Source organism: Trachymyrmex cornetzi, unplaced genomic scaffold (genome assembly GCF_001594075.2).
Source record: "Trachymyrmex cornetzi isolate Tcor2-1 unplaced genomic scaffold, Tcor1.1 scaffold23, whole genome shotgun sequence".
Taxonomy (NCBI): domain Eukaryota; kingdom Metazoa; phylum Arthropoda; class Insecta; order Hymenoptera; family Formicidae; genus Trachymyrmex; species Trachymyrmex cornetzi.
In genome coordinates, this window is record NW_017296956.1 from 3,322,905 (window position 1) to 3,349,533 (window position 26,629).

Consider the following 26,629-nt stretch of genomic DNA (forward strand, 5'->3'; position numbering starts at 1 on the left):
CGGCTGCTAGCCCTCAGCGCGTTAGTAGTGCCCGGGATACAGTCGATCGCGCACACGAAGGGTGCGGGCCGTCCTGGGGGTTGATTGTTGGTACGGAATTGGTTGGTTGGCTGGTTTCGGCAGTCTCGCGACGGATCGTCGTTGCGTCGCGATTCAACAGCTGCTGGCGAGAAGGTGCTTAAGCGGAGAGTATGTGATTCCGAATCGGCAAATATCTCGCGCCCGCTTCAATCACGGCCTGACGACGCTTCGAGCGATTTGGACCGCGCTCGAATGCGTAATCGGCATTGTTCTCTAGAGCGTACCGTCAACTCCGGACTCTTAACGTGATGCTAGCCACGTCGAATGGATCGAAGCGCTACGTGTTGGTGCGTGTGGTGCCGGAGCGATAGAATTGAAATTATCTGGACCGATACGGAAGTTATCTGATCGAGAATACCTGAGTGAATATCATTATGCACTATGTGATACGAGGAGACAACACTAGATAAGGAGTTGGATGTTTTTCGGTGCGTTCCTCACATTTTTTGGGATTATACTGTAAATAATGCAATGTTCCTGTTCAATAATTCATAAGTTAAACGAATGACATTATCTCACACTCAGTAAAAACACGTATTCAGGGTGAATAATTGTATTTAGCTGCTTTTGTAAACTTTGTTTTTCTGGTTGTTCAATGAATCTGAAACATATGGCATCGAAACATTGTCGATGATAACTCCGAAATTTGAAGAAATCCGCGCATCGTTTTCGATCAATATGAGTTTGTCGCGTACACATATATTGCAGGAAAGAGTAAAATTATACCAACAATGGCAATTACGTCATAGACTTCCGTCAATTATTATCGCGAAAATAATACATCGTAAGTCTTAGTCTTTTCAGATTTTGTAGACTACTTTTTTGAAGATTGAATATTCAGGATTATTAAATATACTTATATTAATTGAGTGTCATATTAAATATTATTTACAGAAAATATAAATAATTAATATTTTTTTAAAATTGCGTTTACTAGAACACATACATTTATTTTATGCGATTCTTAATTCGTTCTTGTTATTTTACTTTCCCATTTCACTCAATTTTTTACAGATAATTATTACAACTTTCGAATTTAAGCATATAATTTTATTACAGAATGCGAATAAATATATCAGTTATAATTAAGATAAAGTTGAAATATAAATGTATATATACTCACCCACCCAAAAAAACCGAGGCATTAAAACGTTACAGTAGCGTGTTTTTTTGCGGCTGATTATAAATACTGAACAGGATTTTTTATCAAACGCATAATAATTAATATATAAAATAATATTTGATTATTTTGATCATGTCTAGCTTAGTTATTAGATAGAATATTTTATTATATGTAAAAACTTTGAAATAATTTGATGATAAATCTAACAATAAAATATTGCATTTTACAGTAATGCATTTTTTAAGTACAACGTCTCTATTCTTAGAAATCAGTTTTGTCATTAAAATGTTTGAATTCTCTTATTTCTTTCTCTTTGTATTTTCACTCTTTGTACTATATATTTAAATTCCGGTCATATTTCGCACGTCAGTTAAAATTAATATATTACAAAGACAGAGCATGATAGAAATGAATTGAGAGAAAGAATGATTATGAAGCTGAGCCTCAATTTCGAAGATTGGGGATACGTAATTTTGTAAAATGGATCACCATCAATTCTCTTTGACTCATCCATTTCTTGCAGGACGCGCTCTCGTTGATCCGTGCAAAAATGTCACGCCGGCACTCGCGCAATTTCCGCGATAATATATCGGCGTTTTTCGCTAAGGATCCGTTCTTCCTTTCACGTTATCGTTGCTGCCTCAATAATTTCTCGTAGATTCTTCTCGTGGATCTGGAAACTTCGAACTTATCTCCCGCGTCGATGAATTATTAATCGTCCGGTCATCCCCTCCCTTCTTCCTGCTGCAATTAGCGCGAGCTCCGGAATTTAATTTCGCTCGCCAGACCAGATTGTCGCGCTTATATGATTCAGCACTGGCATCTCGTTTTTGCTTGTTCGCTTGAATGCGCGAAATCGAAGCGTAATCCAATGATAGTTTGCACCTCTTTTTGAACTTGCGAGGTTGCGTCGACATCGCGCTGCTCTGTCGAAAGACCCTCGGGGAATCCGATCTGCAAAGTACTTAGGAGACAAGTCGGACTAACTTGAGAATCGGGAATACTTGCTTCAAACTATAGCCGGCACGTTCCCATCGAAAGGAGCGCGAGAAAAAAATTCGTATTTGCTGTAAATATAAACGTGTGAGTTATCACGTCAAGAGAAAACATTAAATTAATCAAATTTTGTAGAAACATTCAAATTGTGGATGTAATATTGTATAATTAGCATTTGAACTTTTACACAAATAGATATTTATGTGGCGCGTCATTTATATTTCAGCGAACTTTCATAATTCTAAAGTTTCTTTTACAGATAGGTATACGAATAACACTAATAAATGACACGGAAAATATTACGGCAGTTACGATTTATATTATTTTTGATGGACGGATTTCTGTATTTCTTGAAATATTTCTTTACATAAATGAATGACAAATTAAATGGATAAAAAATACTAAAGATAAGTAAGATTCTTAATTATAATTTTTGATACGCATCTACGTCCCATTTTTTGTATTTCGTAAGTATAATAATTCTTATTTGTCATTGTCACAAGAAAGTAGATGGTATATTTCTTACTTCGGCACGTTTACCAGAAGTTTCAGAAAGTAAAAGTAGCAAGTTCAAGAAAAGTCTGCGTTTATATGGCTTGTCTTAACAATTGCACGCTCGACGAGATACGAAAACTATTACGTCGTTTTCGCCACATAGGTGGACCTTGGCAGCTCACTATTTCGCTTGGCGTTTGGAAAAAGACAATGGCAGGCGTAACTGAACCTTCGTAATAATTTAAACGCAGGCTGCTTTCTCTCTCCAAACAAGGGGAAGAGGAGTTGAAACGTTTCTAAAGCTGTAGTACCAAATACACCAAGGGCCAGGGATAGAGTATAGTTTACCCCAAGTTGGAAATTGGAAATTCTCGCATAGCCACAGTTGAATGCTATCGGATTTCGCGTTATACGAGCAGTTTGAGCAACTCATTCGAATCAAACTACATCGTCATTGCAATTAATTAGATTTTGTCGGGCGACTGGCCGTGCGATTCGATTTTTCACTACTGGGTTCCGACGTAATGTATATTAATTACTGATTTAACGAACGTAAATTTCAAGTCCAGCGTCGCTGAATTCCCGAAAATTCGATCCAAAGGGTAGATGCATACATTTGCATATTAATACTCAATCGGAACGGTCAAATTTGCGCTATTACCACAATGGGGTCAGTTTTCACCGCAATAATATATGGAAATATATATTATCCTCGATTGGAGAGCAAAATATCTACTTCATTTCTCGTTATTTTATAACAAAACAGAAAAAACAGAACAACTTTTCAAATTATGTAACGTTAATAGCAAAAATCAATAAACTAAAATTCGGATATTCCATTTATTTAGATGCGGATTTGTTTAATGGAGAATACATACGTCCGAAACAAGTATATTTTTAGAATAACCGATAAAATAAAGAATAAATGATTATAGAAAATGTAGAGGATAAAGAATGTACGAAATTTGCTGAACTGATGGAGGATTAGGACAGGGGTGCGAAAAGGACGTCGTTGGCGATATACATGCTTCACGCACGATCGTCCCCTCGAAAGTATATCGAGCATACATTTTTCCAGTTCACTGAGCAGACAGTAGCAATTTACGCGCCATTTCTCGGGTACGAGGAACAGCTGTCTGCTTTCGTAAAATTTTGAATTGTACGTGCGACAGAGATCTGTCCGAAGTTTATACATTTATATTCTTGTGCGACTGTCATCGAGTTAATTGAATCTAACGTGAAATTAATTTTCAGAGAAACTACAAACTTAACGAAGCGTCCTTTACATGTTGTTGCAGCGTGTTGAGGGCGCGAGGTGAAAGCAGATGGTTTCCGACGAGAGCAAGAAATAGAAACTCGGGGATCGAAGAATCGTCGTTGAATGATTCTCCTTTCCCAAGACGATTCGTAGCATATGCGACGAGGACGTTGAGGATTCCGCGCGAGTCGGCGACTCCGAAGGCGGTGCATCGAATCATCGTACCCTGGACGCCGATGATTCCATCAGGATCATTCACTGCCGACGATTCGAGCTCGTCGATCGTCACCGAAGCGTCGTGTATACGCGCGTGTTGCGCGATAACGACGATCAGTCGCCAGATTGGCAGCTCAGCGTCAACGCGGGCAACGTATGCACCTGAGAATGGAAGTGAGAGTTTGTTCGGAGCCAATCAGCAGCAGAAGCAGCAGCAGCAGCAGCAGCAGCGCGATAATAGTACTGAGTCGCTATTCTGAATTCGAAACGGCGGACGAGGAGCGCAAGCCGCTTGGAGGGTGCGGGATTGGAGGTGGCGGCAAACCGTACCGGAAGCTGTGGGAGTGGGTGGACGGTAGCGACGGGATAAGGGTGGTGGCGGCGGCTGCGGCGGCGTTGGCGGCGGCGGCAGCGCGGAAAGGGGTACAGGAGGGTAAGCGCAAAAAATTGCCGGCGGCAGCGGCGGCGAGGACGGAGGGCCGAAGGACAGGCAAGAAGGCGGCGGCGGCGGCGGCGGTGAACGGGAAAGTAAAGCGGAAATCGGAAGCGGAAGAAGAAAGGGGTCGTCCATCGGTAGGAGGGGCCCACAGATGCGGGGGCCGCAGGGGCCAGTCCGCGGCGGCGTGACGCGATGCGGACGTCCTCCTCCTCTTTGCCGAGGAAGAGGAAGAGGAAAGACCTCTCGCCTCCCGACACCGTCCTTCTTACCGGCGACTGGCGACCGTCAGTTAAACATGTCTTTCGACAGCACTGTCTTCCGCAGCTCGATATTATCGTATCAGATCGAACGTGGTACGATATTCTTCACCGGGGACAGAATGTTCGCTCGACGTGTCATGAGGTTCCTGGGAAGCTGGGGAATCGCCAGACAAACGGGATTTCCGGTGAACGATGCTGTGAGCGAAGAAAGCGGAAAGGAGGCAAATGCGACAAGGGAAGTGACGACGAAGAAAATAAACAAGAAAGACGACGACGAAGTGCGAAGGATATCGCGAGTAAGGGGACTCTTCGAAGAGTCCCATCTGATGGCGGTATCGCCAAAAGCGTCTTCCTGCTGGCGCTTCTCTGTGTCCAGTGCTGCCTGGCAGGTACCGAAGCCCTGGCCGGCACTCAAAAGTACTGTACCAGAACAATTAAAACGCGATACGGTACCCTGCGCGGCATCGAGGCCAGATCGTCGACGGCCGTCGAGACTTATTACGGCGTGCCGTACGCGACGCCGCCGCTCGGCGCGTTGCGTTACATGCCGCCGGTTACCCCGACACCCTGGCGCGGCATCAAGTTCGCCGATACCATGCCGCCGGCCTGCCCGCAGCGGCCACCGGTACTGGACCAGAACTTGCCGCGGCAGAGACAGGCCTACCTCAACAGGCTGGTGCCAGTACTGGCCAATCAGAGCGAAGACTGCTTGTATTTGAACCTCTATGTGCCCAAAGCTCCTCACGGTAAGTCAAATGTTATCCTAAAGAATGCTTAATATACTGCCTCTAATAAGCAAGAAACATCTTCAAACATTCCAGTAACGTTACAATGTTGCTGCAATGTTGCTAAAATGTTTCAAGCTGTTTTTGGTTTACTGAGTAGAGGAAATATGTTGCTTGGTAGAATAAAGAATGGCTGCATTCACAACAGAGAAAGTAGCTTTACAATTGTTGTAAAATTATTCAATACGATAGAATTTTGCTTTTGATTCCTTGTGGCTCTAAATGTATAAACCAATCATATTGAAGAATTTTACAATAGTTGCAAAACTGCTTTCTCTGCTGAACGCAGTCAATATATTAAAGCACTTTATTGGTAGTGACTGTTTTAGAAAGAATTTTACTTTTTTGGCGATAAATTAATTTTACTATAAATGTGATTTTTATTTATATTAATACATGTATATATTTAGGATCCTCTTTATATATTATACATTACTTTTTTTTAATATTCTGTATGAATTTATATACAATATATGTCTGATACAAATGCACACTAAAATTTATTTTGATTGAAAAATTGGATTTCTTTTATTTAATTTTATTCTCATCGGTCTATTTTAAATTGTAATTATTATTTTATACATACATGTATATTATAGGAGTAATAATTGGGTAAAATAATAATGTGATTTATAAAATTATATTGTAGCCAAATGTAGCTCTCGAATATATTCTTTGTGCTTTCTAAAAAATAAATTTTTTTAATAGTTTTTTAAAGGATATGAAACAATTACCAACAATTTTATGATTAAAAAGTTCTATAAATTGGGGATTAAAAAAACCATTGTGAAAATGTTTCCGTCAATACTGCAGTACATTTTCTTTTTTTAAGTAGAAAATAATGTTAAAAAAGCTTGTAACAATATTTCAGATATCTATGTTTCATGGGACTTGTATCTTCTGTTTGTTTGAGATAGAAACACTGGTATTCTAAATCCTAAACAAAATTCTCGTGAAAAATACGTGAAAATACGTAAAGCTCTTGCGATGCACCGTTTGGAAAATCCTGCTCCATGCACCATACGGTCCATTGTCGAATATAAAATTTGCCACGGAAACATAAGCTGAACTTTTCGGAATGTATCTTACGACGTAAAAGTTTGGTGATATTTTCGCGAGACTCTGTTTCGAAACACCGTCCAATTTTAGGTAGATTGCTCAACTTGGTCGAAAGCGCGTCGCCAACCACCAAGGGGGGGCAAGAGAGAGGCGCAATTTCATTTCGTGATAATCTGATTATCGGAGCATTCGGGAATGCAGCATCGGTGCGTTACGACACGTGACAATGACATCGCGCGCGTATAATTCTGCGCGACAAGTAGATACATATGTAGGTATGCATGCACGCGCTGGCTCGCCAACTTTTTTTCTTCGTCAGACGCACGAGCACGGGCCTGTTAGATATTCACAGAGTTTCGCAAATGATGTTCCACTTTCGTTGAAATTACGTTTAGCCGATTCAGACGAGCGTTCTATTTACGATGCGCTCCGCTCTTCCTCTCTCGCTAGACATGAGACTACACGTGTATCGTCCAGACAACGAGGTGTAATGAGCTCTCATGAAAGTAGAATTATCCATCTAGAAATTATTATCTTTTCCTGGTCCTATTGCATCACAAAAAAACCTTAGTAAATGCTATCGCTCACATTTGGAATTTGGATGAACTTTTTTGCGCTGAGAGAGACGTATTGACCTTAATTGCTTGCTTAAGCTTCTTGCTCGTGAAAAATACTGAGAGTTGAAAGAGGGAGACCTTTAAATTTATCTAACAGTACAAGGTTATCTCATGAATGATCCATGCGCGATATCACTGATTAGCGTATATCTTTTATCCCTCTTTCTTATCCCGTCCTTTCCGATTATTCATGCATCTAGTACAGCTGAAATATGAAATGCAAAGAAAGCGCGAGAAGATTATAGCGACTGTGAATACAGTAATTTCACCGACCATGATTTCTGCCAGATTGTTAGAGCCAAAGACATAGAGCACGAACTACGCAATCGTGTGTACAATTGTCGACAAAAATGAAAGAAATAGAACGCGAAACTAGGTAACCTAGGTCTCTGTCTCTTTCTATTCGAGGGTGTAATGTTGTTAGAAAGAGAGGGGGAAATTGGCTATTTTCACGCCTCTCCTCTCTTTCATTTTTATTGACCACGTCAGATATTCTATTTAGATACGGATGGCGTGGTCCATGCTCTATACCTTCGGTTAGAGCTAATTTCAATGCGGAGTACAGTCAAGGGGTTGGAAGGCGATAGGGAGGTAGAGAAAAAAATATATATCACACTCCGCGCAGCCGAGAGCTGAGAGCTCGATGCGGCGACTTTATAGTGGTCGCGATTTCGCGTGGCTGTCGCGATGCTGGTCTCCTTCGCAAGAAAACTCTTCTACTCCTCCACCCTCCCACCTTTTTACCCCTTTCCCCTACCATCACTTCCTCGCAGCTTTTAGCGTGGGGATTGGGGATAGAGCGGGAACGGGTGTCTGTAACAAAAGAGCGGATCGATCGCTCGCGGAGACGCTTTTCTGATTGCGAATACAGCGAGAGACTTTCAGATGAAGTGTAAACGCGAACCAATATACGGATCACAGATATGGAGATCAACAGAGCGGGACTGCATCCCGCGATAAATTTTCAGATAGGGATTCGGCCGGATTTGTTGAATTCTGTAATATTCCCGGTTGTGTGTATAAAGGTCTGACCTAGTTCGGTTCTCTTGAACAGTTTGGCTTTGCTGCGCTTTAAGATAAATATGTCTATTCCAATTTTCGATAAGAGAGCACGAAGATATCGCGTATACCAAAGAAAATTTCTTTCTCGGGGAATGAATTTGTACGCCATACGTTAATAAGAGGGATATAAATCTTTATGAAAAATAAATTCTTTCGCTCGAGATAATGCGGATGCATATAGGATTAATTAAAAGCATGAAAGGTCCATGATTTCCGTAAGGCGCGATTAGTCGGAGATAGAGCACGTATGAGAGACGTTGTGAATCTCGCGATACGCGTTGGTGCGCGATCCACTTGCGATTTTCCCGTTTTCTTTTTTTTTTGTTCTATGGGACCTCTTGCAGTAAGGCCGCTATTATGCTGTCGAATAAAAAGCCGTAACTATCCGACGTTTCAGCCGGATTAAAGAGAACGAGCCGTCGTTGCTTCCTTTGCTATCACGTTGAATCCTCTTGCTACTTTTTACAGAGCGCTTTTTCTCTTGCTTGTCTCTTCACTGACAACGTATGGGGGTGTGCAGCAGCAGCACCATCACCACCACTATCATCACTGCTCGCGCGTAAGCAGCTTAGTTTTCGATCTTTCATCTCTGGATATCGTCGCGGAAAATTCAGACGAGAGTTTGAACTCCTTCGCTCGTGGCGCACTCGCGTTATTGAAACGCGACTGTAATATGCGGAATTTAAATGCAAGAGAGAGAGAAAGAAAGAGAAAGAGAGAAACGTTTCTCAATCTCGATCGCACAATGTGGTGCTTACGATTAGGAGTTTACAACGTTACTTTAATTCTGATCAAACTCGTGCAGAAATAAATGAAGAAACCAATGATTCTCTAGTTTGAAAATTTCAATTTCGACCTCACATTTATATTAAAAATTCTTTTCCGATGCGATATTATGATAAAAATATAATCCACAAACAGCTGGAATAGAAGCTTCACGTTGGATAAAATATGGAATCATACCAAGTTACGAGTAATAGGAGATTGCGCAAGGAGGAATGCGTAATATATCGTATATCAAGTAGAATTTGTGCTTATTTTAGCGGTATTGCGTTTATTCGACAGATTGAGAGCTCTCTCTCGTCTTGGATCATCGTCGCAAAATTATACTTTTATGGTTATATCCTACATCTGTTATTACGCAACGGCGACGATGACGGCTCGTAACTCTGGACGATGCTTCATTCTGAGAATGCTTATGATATCATTTATGGATATACAGCAAACTGAAAATTATTATAATCTGCGATTAATTTAAACGTGTGATTATAAGTTTTATTTATTTAATACGAGAATTTTGTTTAATTATGGCGTAACAATATTATTGTCCATGAATATGTCACACGAACAGAAAATAATCTGCGATTAATTTAAATAATTTTGTGGTAGGTTTTATATATCAAATATAAGAATTTTATTTAATATAATTATGATGTAAAAAAGATATTGTCTGTGAATATGTCACGAAGAGAAAACCTATAATCTACGATTAATTTAAATTTGTATAATTATAAGTTTTACTTATAATTTAATGTACGATTGTTATTTAATATAATGTTTAATATTACGGTATGGAAAATAAAATTGCTGCATACGCTAAATATGTTATGTAAGTTTATACAGATTCTTTATATTTTAAGATAATCAACAGTATGCTTTGTTATATGTTATTCACACTGTAATAAAAACAAGTAGCGGATATTTTTCTCTTTATCATTTATTGTGTAATAATTTTTCTTGTTATGTAATTTTTACTGTAAAATATTCTTGAATGTTGAATTCTTATGAATGTGCGATATTTTCTTCTTTATATTGTTAAATTTAACTACGCTTTGCATATATCGATCATCTTTCATTCACGCTTGCAAGCGAACGTTATTCTTTGTGACGCGATAACTCGCGGAAAAATTTGATATAGGTAGATTTAATACAATACTCTACGGCAATGTACTTCGACACAGACACAGAGAAACGCTCCGAGTGTCGGTGAATGTGAAGATCACGTGAAAATAATATTCGGGACACAGAGACGAGCGGGGGCGTTCTCTCGCGAATTCATCCGGCTGTCGTTTCCCCGATCGAGCAGCGAGCATCCCCCGGCTTTGTGCGTATTGGCGTGCCTCGCGTGAGGAATTCGTCGCTGTGAAGAAGAATGAAAGAATAAAGCGCACTTTTATCTGGGAAATGATGAGAAACCAGGGTGCCTCGGCAGCACAATGGCGAGGTCGATGCTGCATACGAGAAGAAATGAAGCGGGCCGAAGGGATCCGAGGTATTGGAAGGACAAGATAAAGCGAAAGGAGTTCCTCAAGCAGAACGGAAGACAGAGAGAAAGAGAGAGAGAGAGTGAGAGAGAGAGAGAGAGAAAGAGAGAGAGCGAGAGAGCGAGAGAGAGAAAGACAAACTACTCTGTATAGGAACGCAAGTGTAAGGATGCGTTGCATCCTCAATTCCGTAGTGCATTGCAGTCGATTATTTGATTCACGTGAGAGAACCTGCAAGCACCGCGGGAGTGAGGGAGCTTCGTATCGGATCGACGTTCTTCTTGTCTGGCCGTTGCGACATTAATCTAGAGAGAGGACACGATAATGAAGAGGACTTCGACAAGCACCGACATATATGCGCGTTAGGATCGATTCTTTAATCTGTTCGCACTTAAGACCGTGGTCAAAGATCGATCGTTATCTATAATGGTTGTACAATGAACGTAATCTGGAGGAACTGATGGAAACTTTAATTAACTGTCTAACTTTAGGAAGGTTTTCAACCATGCGCATTTAAACTGTCTAAGAGGAAGAAAGACTGTAGGAAACTATTTATTTAAGTAAATCCGATTCCCAACATTTTTACAATTTTTACAGATTTTCTATAATTATACTTAAGAAAATTAATTAAAAAATAAAATCGAGAATATATTTGTTTCGTGTCATCTGACGTACGTAATACGTACACAGAACTGGATTAAAGGAGATATACATATGTACATTCTTTGACAAAAAAATTATGCACAAGTCTAGACAAAGAAAGGGCTATTATCTCGGAAAAAGTGATAGATACGGCAAAATGCCACAGAACTATTTCGATTTCTCTCGACGAGATCTACGAGAAGGGTTCTACGTGTCGAAGCTGTATCTATCATCGTTAACGAGAAAACTCCCGACGTTTAGATCCGTGCGTAACTTTTTTGTCAAAGAGTGTATATATATATATATATATATATATATAACCTTCTATCTTTTAATGTACAAGGACACGTTGGAATGCTTCAAAATTACTGTTAGTTCACGATAACGACTTCGTGATCTCTCGTTAAGACTTTGAGATAACGACCTTTTCGCATTAAAAGCGAATTTTAGTACCTGATATATGTCGGGTCGTTCAAAAAGCTTCCTCATTTCCGAATCTCTGCTAACTTGCTTATGAATTTATTGGTCCCTAGTATCTACCCTTTCTCCTTTTCCCAACATGTTACATAATCGCGTTACACGCTGAGTTGGAACGTAATGTGCAGAAGCTCAGATGCTACACATATATTTCGTATGTACGTGCGGAGCCAGAATTTCACCTGTGATAAAAGATTATATTCCTGCTACAATTGTTCTAAGAAAAATATAAAAAATGAAAAGCAAACACTTTTCTTACAAGTTTTATCAATATATAAACAAGCGTGTATACTTTAACTATATGAACATTAACAACTTTAGCTGTAGGAAATAATCTTCTTGAATAGCAAGTGGAAAATTATTCTTAAATTGATCTAATTGTGAGAAATTTATAGAGAATTAGATTATAGAATTTTAACTGAGAATTGTATTACTAAAATTAATTAATTAATACGTAGTTATGTGGCACGACTCGAAATAGAATTATTTCTATTTTCCAGTTATTCCTAAATATATTAAGAGAATAGCAATAGAAGACCCAAAATAGCCTATTAAATAACTAAATTGGCAAATATCTTTTTTAATACTTTTCATTTATTAAAAAAATCTATAATTTATAAATTTCCGAGCACGACAAAGATGAGTCGATACTGAGGAAGCAATAAAAGTACCGAATCGCTCGTAAACGTTTTGAGATACGATCGCAAACAGGCGGCTGGGTAGGAACAAGTTTTCGCAGCTCTCAATAGAAAAATACGCACAGTGAAATCACGGAAGATGTCTCGTTCGCCTACTCGTCACCTACTTAACTATCTGTCGTCTAGCGTGCGCTATCAGGATCGCAACAGGTGTCTCGCCTTGCCATCACTTAGCTCGGCATGATAGTTCGTTCCAGAGATGATTATATTTCGATCGCCGTTGCGCATTACATGGAATTTGACGTCGCGATTGATAGAGACAGCTGCATTACCCTGCTAAGAGGGAGTAAAATGCAAATTTTATGGAAAGTCTCCCTTCAAGATTTACGTATAAATCGAGATCTTTCACTCAAGTAAACGCCTCATAATTACAATATTTGGATCGTTTAAAATCGGACTTGTCGATTTTAACGTATAAAAAAACTAACATTTTTTTATATGTGAAATATTGAAAATTGTAAGTTAAATATTTAATCGCTTATTAATTAAAAAATATACGTAATATAGGTATTGTATTAAAATACAATTAAAAATATATTAATTATTAAGGTTTATTGTTATAATTATTACAAATATGAATGTAAATATTTCATATTTATGTGCTTGAAATTTCGAGCGTTTATGCGGAGCAAAGATTAAAAGTACACATTTATATTTTAATGATCAATAATGGATAATATTTGCATTGATATTCTTTTTGTAAACGCTGTCTGTTTTTAATTGCTAAATACATGTGTATAATATTTTTGTGAAACATTCAATGCGGTGATGTTTAGTCGATGAAGTTCAGAATTATGTAATGTTATCATGGATTCATAACGCGTATTTTATAAATCACGTGCTATTAGCTCATATAAGCTCATATAATTTTAGTCACGAGGTTTTATGGAAATCTAAAGCCGCTTTTTAGCCAGTTATTTCGACACTTTTATCTGGTCTAATTTGTAGAAGGTGCTTTACCGTGTTTATATCATTCATTAGATTACAACAGGATTAGTTCCGTATACACACCTGTAGATTTCATATTGATAAGAGAATGTATTAAGATCGGAGAAGATTGCAATTTTTTAAAAAGAATTGTAATTTGAGTAAAATATAAAATATATTTATTACCGAGAATAATGAAGGAGATTACAAACATCGTTGAATCAACGTCTTTGCTTGATATGATTACTGTGTAATTTAAACGATACAATAATACGTTTTGATGATGTAATATGAGTATTCTTATGTATACATTTGTCCCTGTATTTCTATTACATATATATATATATATATATATATATATATATATGTATTTTATGTTTGCAGAGAGACGTGGTAGAATGTTCTCTAATGTTGCAGGTAGTATCGCGGACTCCCTACCGGCTCTCCTCCTTATTCATGGCGATTCATATTCGTGGGGCGCCGGAAATTCATTTGACGGAACCGCCCTGGCTGCTCACGGACGCCTTATTGTCGTCTCTATCAATTTTCGTCTTGGTGTGCTTGGTAAGCTCTGCAATACTTATTCATTGAAACAGACCGTTCCGTTTCGCCACGCCCGCGTCGTATCGGAAAGTGGGACACGCTTTGCAAGCATTTGCGATTATTTTATAAATTTTATTTGACTATACGTTTGCGTATGTCATAACTATTTGCGGGAAAATGAAGCAGAATATCTTTTAAAGAAACATCGCTCGTTTCTTTGTCTCAAAATGGAAAGAAAAACTAAAGAAATTTTCTCGTATCCTTCTCATTCGTAATAATTTATTCTTGTCCCAGCGATAATAATATTTAACAATAGAATAACATAATTTTAAACCGACGTGTTTCGTTATAAAGAATCGTACAATCGTAACAATTATTTTTTCAGGTAATGAGCGTTTATTAGTGGCTGACAATTTGACACATTGATGAATACCCAATAAATATGCGCGTTCTCGGCTAAGAAATTATTATTTCGAGCATAACAAGGACAATACGATAATCAGGCATTTGCATTACTATTTTGTGCGCAAGAACTGATAGAAAGTTTCCGCGTTATAAAGTGTACCGAGAGTTTGCCACGCTTTGTTTATTACACAGCGCGACTAGCTCTTTTGTTCTTTCGACAGAGTTAAAGGAATGATCTCATTATTCGTGGCAGCTAGGAGGAAAAGTTTGTCGAGATCTTACCAGATTACTTTCCTCGCAGTTATATATGGAAATTCTTCTCTCTGGAGGTTGTTATTTCTGCGATAGTTGTAACTCTTTAAAAACATAACGCCAACTTGAATATATAGGAAACATAGGAGTTACAGAACGAAGACGCAGAATGCGTTTTCGTTTGCGCGAGAGAAAGAGAAAGAGAGGGGGGGTTACATGTACGTGTGCCAAAATTAAAAATCCGCGGGAATATTAAAGGGGGAAGAAACAAAGGGAGTTTAATGAGGACGAAGAAGGGGACACGTAAGGCTAAAGGTGTTTTCATGCGAATGGATTTTTGCGCTCGTTTGTTATACGTACGAGATCGGCTTTTCAGCATCTGCTAAATATTATGCGCACAATTTAAACTGGAGCACGGCAAGAATGGCTATGAGGTGTAATCGATATTCGTTCAGCGTGAGGAATCGGAACGGATCCCGTCTCACCGGTGAATTTACGTTGTTCCCGGGTAAAGCTCATTTTTTATTTAGTTAATTCGTAAAATGGATTTTATCTGGGCATCCGAGTCTCTCTCTCTTCGCGATACTAGGTAGTCTCCGCAATTTTGCGTTAATTAAAAATGTATTATGCCTCCGTATGCGCGTTTCCACGGTTTTTGTACCACGCTTTATTATCGTGGGAATGTACCACCCACAATGTTGTAATCTGTATTTATTTTTTTGCGCTATTTGCAGCTGCGGTATTTAGAGGTACGAGTGCACCTAATCGCGGATAAAGCGATAAACAACGTATTATTCGGAAGGTATGCAAGCGTGTTTACAACACCGTATCCCCCATTCATGAAAGAAGCCCGGGGGCAGTCAGTGGAACAATTTTCGATATCGATACGCTGTATTTTCACCATACCGGGGCTGGTTTCGCGCTTCTCTTTGTCGGTGGCCTGCAGTTCCGTATGCGTTTTGTTCATCGTTGAAGCGAAACAATGCCTGCGGCGTTATCCAATACCGCATGGCCAACCGATTCCATTTTCTTCCGTCTTTTTTCTTGTTATTCCACTTATTACTCGTGCTTTTTCACTGTTTCGCACCATTTACGGGTTTCACGTCACTTATGACATAAATAAATTTCCGATCGAACCATCACGTTAAATAATATTAAATATATCTTCCATCACATATATAGTTTCGCAAATTGCTGCACTCTCTGTAGAACAAATAAAAAACTCGACGGGCAAAAGTAAAAATGAACAAATATATAATAATTAAAAACATTTGCGTATTTTATGCAAAAAAAAAAAATCTTTTTTCTATAAATAGCAGCAAAAACATTTATTCGAGTCATTACTCTATGATATTTTTCTGACGCTAAATACTAGCGTAATTAAAACTTGGTACCAATACAGTGGGTAGATATGTGAACGTAATTAAAAGGTGAATCGGATTGAAATGGAAAACTCACCTTGCAGGCAGATAGCGAAGCAAAGTGACAAGCCCGTAGGTGAGTCGGTAGCAAATTGAAGCGAGCGCGGGATTGAGTACCGGCGAGCAAATATTTAATTTTAATCCGGTTTATTCTCAGAGTACAGCTCGCCGTTACAATAGCTATACGTCCGTATATACGCACGTGTGTGAGTATATCCCGACTTTCGTCTCCGCAACGATAACTAATTTAGCAATAATTAATTAACTTAGACAATCCTTTCTGTTAAAGCAGATACTAAAAGTGAGCGTACCCGAGTTTAGCGAAAGTTTGTGATTAACATAACAGAGTTTTTTGATCGCGCCGAGATTTGCGCGTAAGAAGGACGGTGGGAAGTGTAGGAAGAAGCCTCCTCGAAACAGGGAGGAGACAACCGGAAATATCTGAATGGATCTTCCAACCAAGTTCTCTCTTTCTCGACGACTTTTTCACTTTTCGTTCTCCGGAATAACAAGAGTACGGTGTATTTTCGCGAGATATTCTGCTTGTATCTTCGTGGAAACTCTCGGGAATTAGCGGTGTCGAATATTTGAACATTCTCGTCGTTCGGCCGGGCGTAGATGAGCCGATTTCCTAATTCGAGCACGTTGAAACTACAGGCTTCCTGAAAACCGGCTCGAAAGGAAGCGCGCAGGGCAATTATGGATTGATGGATCTGGTGGCGGGGCTTCATTGGCTGCGCGAGAATCTTGGGGCTTTCGGTGGCGATCCTGAGCGACTGGCGTTGCTGGGCCACGGCACCGGGGCGGCTCTCGCCAATTTTTTAGCCGTCTCTCCTATGGCGAAAGGTAAGGAGTTTAATTGTTTCGTGGCTTGTGTGGCCAATCGGTTGCGCACAGTTGCAGTTGTCAGTCAACTCGGGTTGGTTAACGTGCTGTCGGTTGTATTTACCGCTGACGCGGTATATCCATTTTGTATAGAAAAGCGAGCTGCTAGCGTACGCTATGAATTTGTTTACGTTAATTTGTATTTTTTACAACGTCCGGACGGAACGTTTTATTTATTTATCGGTTCAGAGAGATACGGTTTTTAATAATTTGTATTTATTATCTATTTTATGTCGCGCTTCTAAGAAACAATTGCAAACTTTCGTTCCGCTTATTCGTATGATAAATGAAATTGAGTATATTAATTGAACTGCAGTTCTGTTGTAAATTATAGTTACTTTTACAAAGGAAATTGATTTAATCACGTTTAACGCTGATTGATGTCGGTATAACCGTCTATGGAGAGAGACATGCTAATTGAAACTGATTTATCGATCTCACAAATATAATCGTGTCTAAGTTCCATTCTCCAATAAAAAGAAAGGGTTTAAATAACATTTAAATGAGAGAAGCTTTTATATACAGCTTTTATATACATAAAATAATAAGAGACTAGTTTCCTGTTTGCGAAATATTGAATTTTCAAATATAATAAAATATCAATGTATATATTACTGTCTGTATAATAATTAAAGATTTATCGAACATTCCTCGCATTTTATTAACTATATTGCAATTAACGAGAGTTTTCAACGAATATTTTAGAGCTGATCGGGAGGGTGATTCTGCTCGGTGGTTCGGCCCTCTCGCCATGGGCGGTGCAGCGAGATCCGTTGATGGTGAAGCGTCGCGTTGCCGAGAATATCACATGTCCCGGTGACGTTGAGACCGACGATATCGCACCGTGCCTTCGTTTAAAGAGCGTGGAAGAGCTACTGACGGTGCAGCTGGATCCGCCAAGATTTACTTCCGGATTTGCACCTTTCGTCGATGGGACTGTTCTGCCACCGACAGTCAATCAGGTGAGCCGATTCGATCCGATAATCGATAATCTCGAGACTGGAGAACAGTAACGCGCGCCGTTTCCACTTGCTTTACGATCTGCTTTGCTTGATTGCTTCGGTTTTACTACGCTGTTAACCGTAATACGCCATTAATTAATCTTAATTGCAGTTTAATCAATCCGGTTTGTCCGTTTCTCAATTTAGAATTTAGAGAGAGAGAGAGAGAGAGAGAGAGAGAGAGAGAGAGAGAGAAAGAGAGGAGAAAATCGTTATTTAGTAGATAGATTACGTTCTTAAAGCGGTATTTACATTGACAGTTTAAGGCGTAAAACTTAAGCTTTAAGTCTTACATGGAGAAAATGTTTGATTGAATGAATTGGAATTCTGGTGGAAAATAAACGATCCAGAATTCTCTGGTTAGATTTACTATAATTCTAATTGAAATAACCAACATACATAATTTCCTGGGTTAAATCTACTAGAATTCTAGTCGATTTAGTCAGAAATCTGATAGACTTAATCAGAATTCCGAATTATTTATTTCCCAGAATTTCAGTTAATTCAACCAAATATTTTTCTTATTCTAAAATGTTGACCAATCATAGTCGATTGTCTTTTTCACATTCAACTGTGATTGGTCAATTTTTTAAGGTTTAAGACTCTTAAGTTTTATGCTTTAAAATCTGCTTTAAAATTGTAGACACCGCTTTAAGTATAAAACATCATTATTCAAGGTAAACGTTATATGTAACTGCTATTAAAAAAACACATTAGATGCATGTAATAATAGAGAAAATATTCAATCTTAACACGTCTAGATATACTCACATCTGTCCAAAGAGAGAGAAACAGAGACGAAGAGATCCATTTTAAGCCGAGAAAAAAGTTGGCGAAAATTACTACGAGTATGAATATATATTGATACTTTTTAGCGGTTTTTGTAAATGACACGCTAATATGTTATCTGTGAACGTTTTCGGGATGTCCGGCGCAGTTTTTCGATTCAGTGTCGCTTTTGACGTCAAGCTATTTTTCATAAAATTTGCATTTACATTTATCTTTCTCGCAGAGTATATACGCGTATTGTTTTCGCGTCCGCCGTTTAAATGCTGGTTACGCATGGAACATCCACCGCGATGTAAATAAATATAACAGCGGGTGTTAAATAAACATGGGTCGCGACAGGCGTTTCATCCAAGTGATTACAGAATTCGCGAATGTTGTAATTGCATGCGGATATTAGTCCAATGTCGGCGACCGACCGACGTATTGATTTTGCGCAAGAGCGAATGAGACGACAAGGTAAACGATGAATCTGTTAATTGAAAGAGCGACCGGCTGACGGATGACGGATCCGAGAACCGTAATAGCTACTTCGTGCATGCTCCATTAACTCATTCGTTGATAGTGTCTGGTTGCTCGAGCTCATCGCGATATCGCGACATTAAATGCGAAATCGGGAGAGATGAACGTGCATGTAGGTACCATCGCAACCACGATTTATTACAAAGCAGTCAAGTCTCTCCTTGTCGTCTCCGCTTTAAAACGTACGGCGGCTAAGTCAATTTATGTGACGTTAAATAGAAATTACTAGCTATACGTGATAGAGGGATGTACCTAAGTGGTGGAGATTTATTTAACAACGATATGGGGAAAGCGAGAGTGAATGGAGAAGATTGAGAATTAAAATGAAAACAGCTCATTGATATGCGCGTTACTGTACTAAACATGAAAAAGAAGATTCTTTGTTCAGAATTTCCAGCCTACTGCCTCTTCTTCGGGACTAATGCCGATCGTACCTGGGCCCGGCGCTGAATTCGCGGACTTCGGCAACCGTGATTTACTTTTTGGTTTGACATCCGATGAAGCTTGGGTGAATCTCACCGAGGAAGATTTACAGGTAAGTGGGATTCGCAATCGTTACGTTCATTCAAAGAAAGAACGCGTAAAAGAAAATATAAAATACATAGTAATTATACAGTAGTATCCTTTTTATTTGGATCTCTGGTTTTTCTTGCAAACTTCTCGGTTTCCAGATTACAGTTTCATGTTTTCGCGATATTTTTGTTAGAAGAATAAAAAGCTTCGAACTTTTTAATCTGTTTTTCTCCGTTGCTATTATTGGTCATACTTTTATTTTTATATCGATTTTATCAAGAAATTTATATTAGAGCGGAAGTAATTCCTTGATTAATGACCGGACACTTCACGCATAATATGTAATTGACATCGATTGGATACAGTTTGACAAATTGACGAGCTGCACATGATTGCATCGCAAGTCTGTGTTCGCCAATCGTTCCGGATATTATTGACTCTCCGATGGTCACGGCCACTGGGTATCGCACTATAATAGCATGCTCCTGTTTTACGATCGTGAATCAAATTAATAATCCGTACACACAGTCGATATATCAGCGGAAATATCACATTCGATTATTTGTAAGATCTCTCGGCGATTTTCCATGAATGATTGACAGTACAAAGTTGGCATCGAAAGATTATTTTACAAATTGCGATAAATTCGTAACGCAAAGAAGCATAATGTACACGTGTGCGTGCTTCTTCTGTGTCGCAACAACGGGCGAAATTCTTACCGGTTCGCAGAACGGCTTGAACGAGACGAGGAGGGACCGTATATTACGCACTTACGTCCGGAACACCTACCGGTACCATTTGCATGAAATCTATTCGACTCTTCGGAACGAGTATACCGACTGGGAGCGAGGCGAACAGAGTCCCGTGGCGATCTGCGAAGGTCTCTTATCTCTCCTCGGAGACGGCCAAGTCGCCGCGCCACTCCTCAGACTGGCCTTACTGCATTCGGCTTCGGAGGGACGTGGCTATTTCCTGCATTTCCAGCCGGGTGAACTGCCGAGCCAGAGGGGCGAGGAGATACCATATCTCCTGGGTATACCTCTTCTTCGCGGCGAAGTCACGTCCGCGGTGCCCACCTTTGGCAACTACACCCCAGCCGACGAGAATCTGTCGAAACTACTTGTACACTACCTGGCTAACTTTGTGAGACGTGGGTAAGTCCCTTCCGCTTCTCTTTCATTCTTCGCGTCTGATGATGAAATTAATGTCTGACCGCGTCCATTAAAGACAAGGCAGTTTAAAATAAAAATCAAAATATTAATAGAGATAGATAAATAAATAAATAGATAGAAGTTTATTATAGCTGCGGTCAAAGTCTTACTACAAATGCTTTGAAACGTTTGATTGATCAATTAGAAGAAGGAACTTTTCAAATTGACCAATCGAAAAACGCTTTAAAGTATTTGTAGCATCAAGTTGATCGTATATCATTCCAGTGCAAGTTTTTTAAGACCAGCGATAAAGAATGGCATAAAGGAAAAATTTGAAAAATAGAATAACGGAGAACATAAGAAAAGTGTATATAAAGAATACAGTAGTATAAGACACGAAATAAATTGAAGTAAAGTGAAAGAAAAAAAACATAAGTAGCGAAAGAAAAGAAAACGAAATTAGGTAGAAGTACATTGTAGATTTTTTTGTTCCTTGATCTTAATCGACGAACTTAATTGATGAACATTTTTGAGAATATTGCGAAAAGCTACCGCACTGTTTAATTACACTCTGTTGGTTGAAATATGCGATTAACATTAATTGGCGACACTGCGATGTGAAATAACTGGCGTATGATGGGCATGAAAGGGTTAATCGGATAAGTGAACCTCTCTCGTTAATTCACCCGGTTCAAAGTTCTTCAGAACTTAAGCATCGCATACACTTCGATTACTCTCCAAGAGGGGAGTCTGAAGGCTGGTAATGGTAGTAAGGGTAAAGTTACAGCTGCGAGAGGATTTTGGAGCCAAACTCCCGCAAAGGCCGTTAACACGCTCAGCGAAAGCTCGCAATCTCGAAGTAGAGTAGACTTGTTAGTGGCGAAGACGCGAAGTGATTTTGGCATCTCTAATTGCGGATCGGCGGCTATCTGGATGATTATTCTGTCATCGACACGGCGGATTTTCACAATGGAATTCTGCCTGTGCACTGTGATGAAATATTGCACAGAGCAGCGTGAGATATTCGCTTCGGAGGCCTCAATTTTCGTTAATTTAGAAAAACGTTTCAAATAATTTGCTACAAATAGTAAAGTTGTAACGATATTTTTATAATTTTTTAAAATAAACCATGATATCACTATACACAGTTAATTGTATAAAAAAATAAACTGTATTGAATTTCGTGCGGCATTTTTTAAAATTTATTTTTTTTTTGAAAATTGAACATTTAACAAAATAGGAACGCAGCGTAAAGCGCGAGAGAGAACATCAAGCCTCGCGGCAGTTTCAACCCATTTGTCAAAGAATCGCGGTTCACTCGTTGTTCTAGGGATCCAAATGGCGCGAGTCCTTTGTCCTCGGGATTGGAAAACGGCCTGGCGACGAGTCCGCCGTTCTGGGACTCGTACGATTCCATAAATCAGCTGTACTTGGAGGCCGCTCATAGCCCGGAGATGCGTTCGCACTACAGAGGCCACAAGATGTCCCTCTGGCTGAATCTGCTGCCGCAGCTACATCGGCCGGGTTACGAGCTCAATATGCGGCACCATCATCTCGCGGAGAACTCCGGTCTCTACGAAGGCCCGGTGCGTCCGCAGAGTACGGCCGTGCCTATACCAGCACCTCCGTTACCAATGCCATCACCCACGGAACCCTCTTCGATACTGACTGCGCTATCGACCACGGAATGCACCCCGAATGCGACTGTCGCGACGACCATCACGCCTACCACTTCGCGAACATTGCAGATCTCGAATCTAGGTCCGGGCCCCAACAACCTTCTGCGCAAACTTGCGTCCAGTCATTATCAGAGCTATACCACGGCTCTTACAGTCACTATCGCAGTGGGTGTGTTCTTGCTGCTGCTCAACATCCTAATCTTCGCGGGGATATACCACCAACGCGACCGGAATACACCCAGTGGCGGTCTGACGGGCACTTTTAGCAACAAGAAGAAGGAGGAGTTCCTGGAGGCTGGTTGCTCTGGCATGGACACTTCGGGTAAACAGCGACTACCGTCTTCCATGAGCATGATAGACTCGTCATCGTCGATGCTGCCACCGCACAAGGCGAAGCTCGTGCAGGAGCTCGAGTTGCAATTGCAGGAGTTTCAGTGTTCACCACCGCCCGGCGGTGGTAAACGGATCCTGGAACCGCCATCCTACAGTAAGAGTCCGTGCATTCAGCGGACCCGCACGCCGTCGCCCTGTGTAGACGCCACTATCGCCCAGATGGATGAAGTCAACCTGAGCGGTCTTCATCACGACAGCGAGGACGATAACGAGGACTTGCCGGAACCACCGCCCCCGCCCAAGGCTCCGGCACCAAACGTCGGTCTCACGTGCCCTGGAATTCTGCGGCAACCCGGGACACCTGGTAGCGCGAAGAAGCGCGTGCAAATTCAAGAGATCTCCGTGTGATAGAGTGCGGGATCTCGGTCTCTCGAGATCTTTGATGCTGGAGGGTGTGGTTCGTCGTGAACGAGGCGCGACGAGAGGACAGCATCGATCGAAATCGAGTATATATAAGTGAGGGGCGCCTTTGAACTCTGATTATTATCGGGAATACACTTCCCAAGGCGCGAGAGTCACGATCTTCTAAGTCATTGTTGAAGCGAATTTCGTTCCTCATAATCTCGTGAGATTATTACTTCCTTGTATTCCGTTTGAAGATAAATAGCACGTTCTCGCGCTCACGTGTTCATTGAGTTCGATTAACTTGTGCGAGATGAAAGCGCGATCCCTTTGGCGTGTTAATATAAATTCTCTCTTCTCAAAACTGTTCTTGCTCTTAGAACTTATTACAGACTGTTAAACACACTACAGAAACGCGTTCAAGCTTACAATCCTTGTTGTTCGAATGATTCTCGTCAGAAATGGATGCCAACGTACGTAGCATTTCGCGATTGAAGAAAGTGAAACATAATTTTTACTCGCTCCGAACGGAGTTGTACAGTGCCGTGTGTGTATGTGTGTGTGTGTGTGTGTGTGTGTGCCCATGTACAAGTCAGCGTTGAAAGTGTGTTTTATTTGGAGGGGTTTTGTACCGAGTCTTTCGGTTGGTGATCCACATCGTGTAACACAATTTGGTGAACGCGCAAACGGGCACGTAAACACATAAGAGAACATACAGGAGGTTCGTAGTAGTCCCTTTGTATCCGAGACGTGAATCTTCGTCCGTCCATTAGGGACGGCAACGTCTGGCGCTTGAAATTCACGGATCGGCCGACCCTTAGTTCACTGACTCTTCAGACGGGTCTGGCGGTCGTTGCGGCGCAAGTGTCGCGTAAACGGGGGATTGACGTAATCTCAGGAATAAAATGAATGCTAAAGACATCTCGCCATAAGCATACACGATGTCCATCATGGTGCTCGGGCTAACTCAAGCCCGAAATCTTGCCATAACACTAAATGGAATTAATTGAGGAATTGGTAGTCTTGGGCTTCAACTTCTAGGTTCATAAGACGACAAGAATGACTAGCTACTGACATGTATGTTCGTGCGAGAGAGTGTGCGGGAGATATAGACGAGAAGAATAAAAGAGTGAAAAGGAAAGGGTAAAAAGAAGAGAGGATGTGGTTAAATAGTGGAGAAAGGGAAACTCTGTGAGATGTTGGCTTTCGTTAGCGTAATTGGGCGTGTGTGTGTGTGTGTGTATGCAGCCTTGTGCAAGGAATTAGAACATATTTGACACGAGATAGGGTTATATGATTTAACGGCAACGGGGAGTACTTAAGAGGATACAGGTGACTCTCCAGTAGTTGTTTCGAAAATTGTCGTATAACGTGAAATTTGCGAAAAGAATTCGATATGCGAAGTTTTAGCGTTCCGTTGAGACGACCGCGTTATACACTCGAGACATTTTTACGATGTATACATTTGTCAGGAAGTATTGTGATACGAGTTTTCTTCGACTTTAATAGTCACCCCGAAGGTAGGAGGAAGGATAAAGTTGCGTTGTTTCCAAAAGTTATAAATTTGCTACAACTTTTTGATGACTGCTATAAAAGAAAGGTGTTTAGGTAAGAATTTCTACTTTCGATCAATTGGAAACTGGTCCATGTGTAAGCGTTCTGAATTATTCGTAGTATGTCAATTTGAGTTTGCATTCGGTTAAAGCTAATCTATTATTACGCTTTTATTATTTACTTAAATTTTTATTCGCTTTTATTTATTCACAGATATCTTTTCTTTCAATAATTTAAAAATTACTGTTTATTTTCGATCCCTTGATAACAGAATTGAATACAAATTCAAATTTGTCGTTGAGAGTCACCTGTATATTGTAAGTTTTCGTGCAATATTGGAAATATGGAGTAGTTGGAAGGCGAAAAGTATTCGGGTCCATTTTAATTTTTATGTTTTCCTTCGGGGTGCTTAGACGTATCGATCGGCCACTAATACACGATTAGTATTTTGAGTCTGATCGAATATGTTCAGTACTATTGATAAGAGTTATTTATTACAATCATTAAAATTGTTTATTATAAAATGGTCTAAGAGAATATATATCAAAATGTATATTTAGCTTGTCTTTATGGAAGATTAGCTCGAAAGGGCGTTTAGGATCAAAATTTACCAGGTCTCGAGTCTATGAAATATACTTTAAGGATGGCATTAGATATTGTTGCAAAATTTCCCGAAGAAATTGTTATTGAAGTATAAGTCGGACATTTTGTATGTAAAATAAAATATATAAGAATTTTTCGGAGGCTAGGCAAATTTTGATCTTGGTTCGTTTCGTCAACGGAACCCATAACGCTCTTCGGCGAAATGTAATTTAAAAAGTGGCAAGAATTGAATCTTGAATTGATAGTCCCAGGAAACACAAGTCCGTCGCAAAAGTATCAGAGTACAGAGACGGACAAGCGCTGTCGTCGTAAGCACCCCTATGACCGTAAGACTTTTCGAGTAATTAAAAAGAAGAGAAACCACGCGAGGGGTCTAAACTAATTAACCTAGTCACAGAAAAACTTGCCATAATTGATTCGATTGCACTCGCGTGTGTTATCGTCTACTGGCAGGATGTCGATGATATTAAGGTATATCATCAAAGATGGGGGTGAAGAGAGTATCGCGCTATATAAAATCGGGGAGCTGTTCGATCGATTCGCGAAACTTTGGGGTAATAAACAATTGTTTGTTGATTTTGAATACGAATTTGGATCGTCAAGTTAGCTTCATTTGCATCGTAACTAAGGCTCAATGTCATTTGTGCGGCTAAAATTGAGCCCCGTGAGAACTCCTTACTGTTACCGTTCCTCTCGTCTGCAAATTCTTCAGTCAAGCGACTTCTTTTCTCGACTGGAATATTGAGATTTAACTCTTTATAACAATCAGGTGATTTGAAAGTTATCTATATATTTATATTTTTAAAAGATATTATGTCATTAGTTTATCACTCTGCATCATTGTGGGCTTCCATACTCAATAAAAATACATTACAGGTATACAAGTTTTTGTATACTATTATCCATTGCTACTTTACATTACAAATAGTTCTTTTATAGTGAAATCTTTATAAATTAAGATTCAATAATTAATTATATCCCATAATCAATATTTTCTATTTATTGCTTGTGCAATTTTCTTTTATAAGCAAAACATGTCAGTTATAAAGGATTAAATCATTCTTGAATAGGAAACAATAAAAAATGAATGATTTTTGATGAATTGAGATTGTTTGCTAATTTGTAAAATTGTTAATTAATGCAGAAAACTTCATTCCTCTCAATACATTAGAAAATTGTA

At 39.7% G+C, this 26,629-nt stretch overlaps 1 protein-coding gene across 1 annotated transcript; it reads left to right on the plus strand.

The window, feature by feature from the left end:
* Positions 1 to 46: 46 nt before the first annotated feature.
* LOC108760833 (neuroligin-1) lies at positions 47 to 26,205 on the plus strand. Its single transcript, XM_018507063.1, has 8 exons — positions 47 to 509; positions 3,994 to 5,614; positions 13,817 to 13,963; positions 16,678 to 16,866; positions 17,611 to 17,867; positions 19,603 to 19,749; positions 20,457 to 20,881; positions 22,209 to 26,205. The coding sequence occupies exons 2-8, from the start codon at positions 4,801 to 4,803 to the stop codon at positions 23,296 to 23,298; spliced, it is 3,069 nt and encodes a 1,022-aa protein (XP_018362565.1). The 5' UTR covers positions 47 to 509; positions 3,994 to 4,800; the 3' UTR covers positions 23,299 to 26,205.
* The last annotated feature ends 424 nt before the right edge of the window (positions 26,206 to 26,629 follow it).

Bases quoted from the DNA above. Each gene is read 5' to 3' on its own strand.
- LOC108760833 (XM_018507063.1), top strand. From the start codon at position 4,801: ATGCGGACGTCCTCCTCCTCTTTGCCGAGGAAGAGGAAGAGGAAAGAC. The intron at 13,964-16,677 runs GTAAGCTCTGCA...TTGAAACTACAG, and splicing joins TTTTCGTCTTGGTGTGCTTG to GCTTCCTGAAAACCGGCTCG. The intron at 19,750-20,456 runs GTAAGTGGGATT...ACCGGTTCGCAG, and splicing joins TCACCGAGGAAGATTTACAG to AACGGCTTGAACGAGACGAG.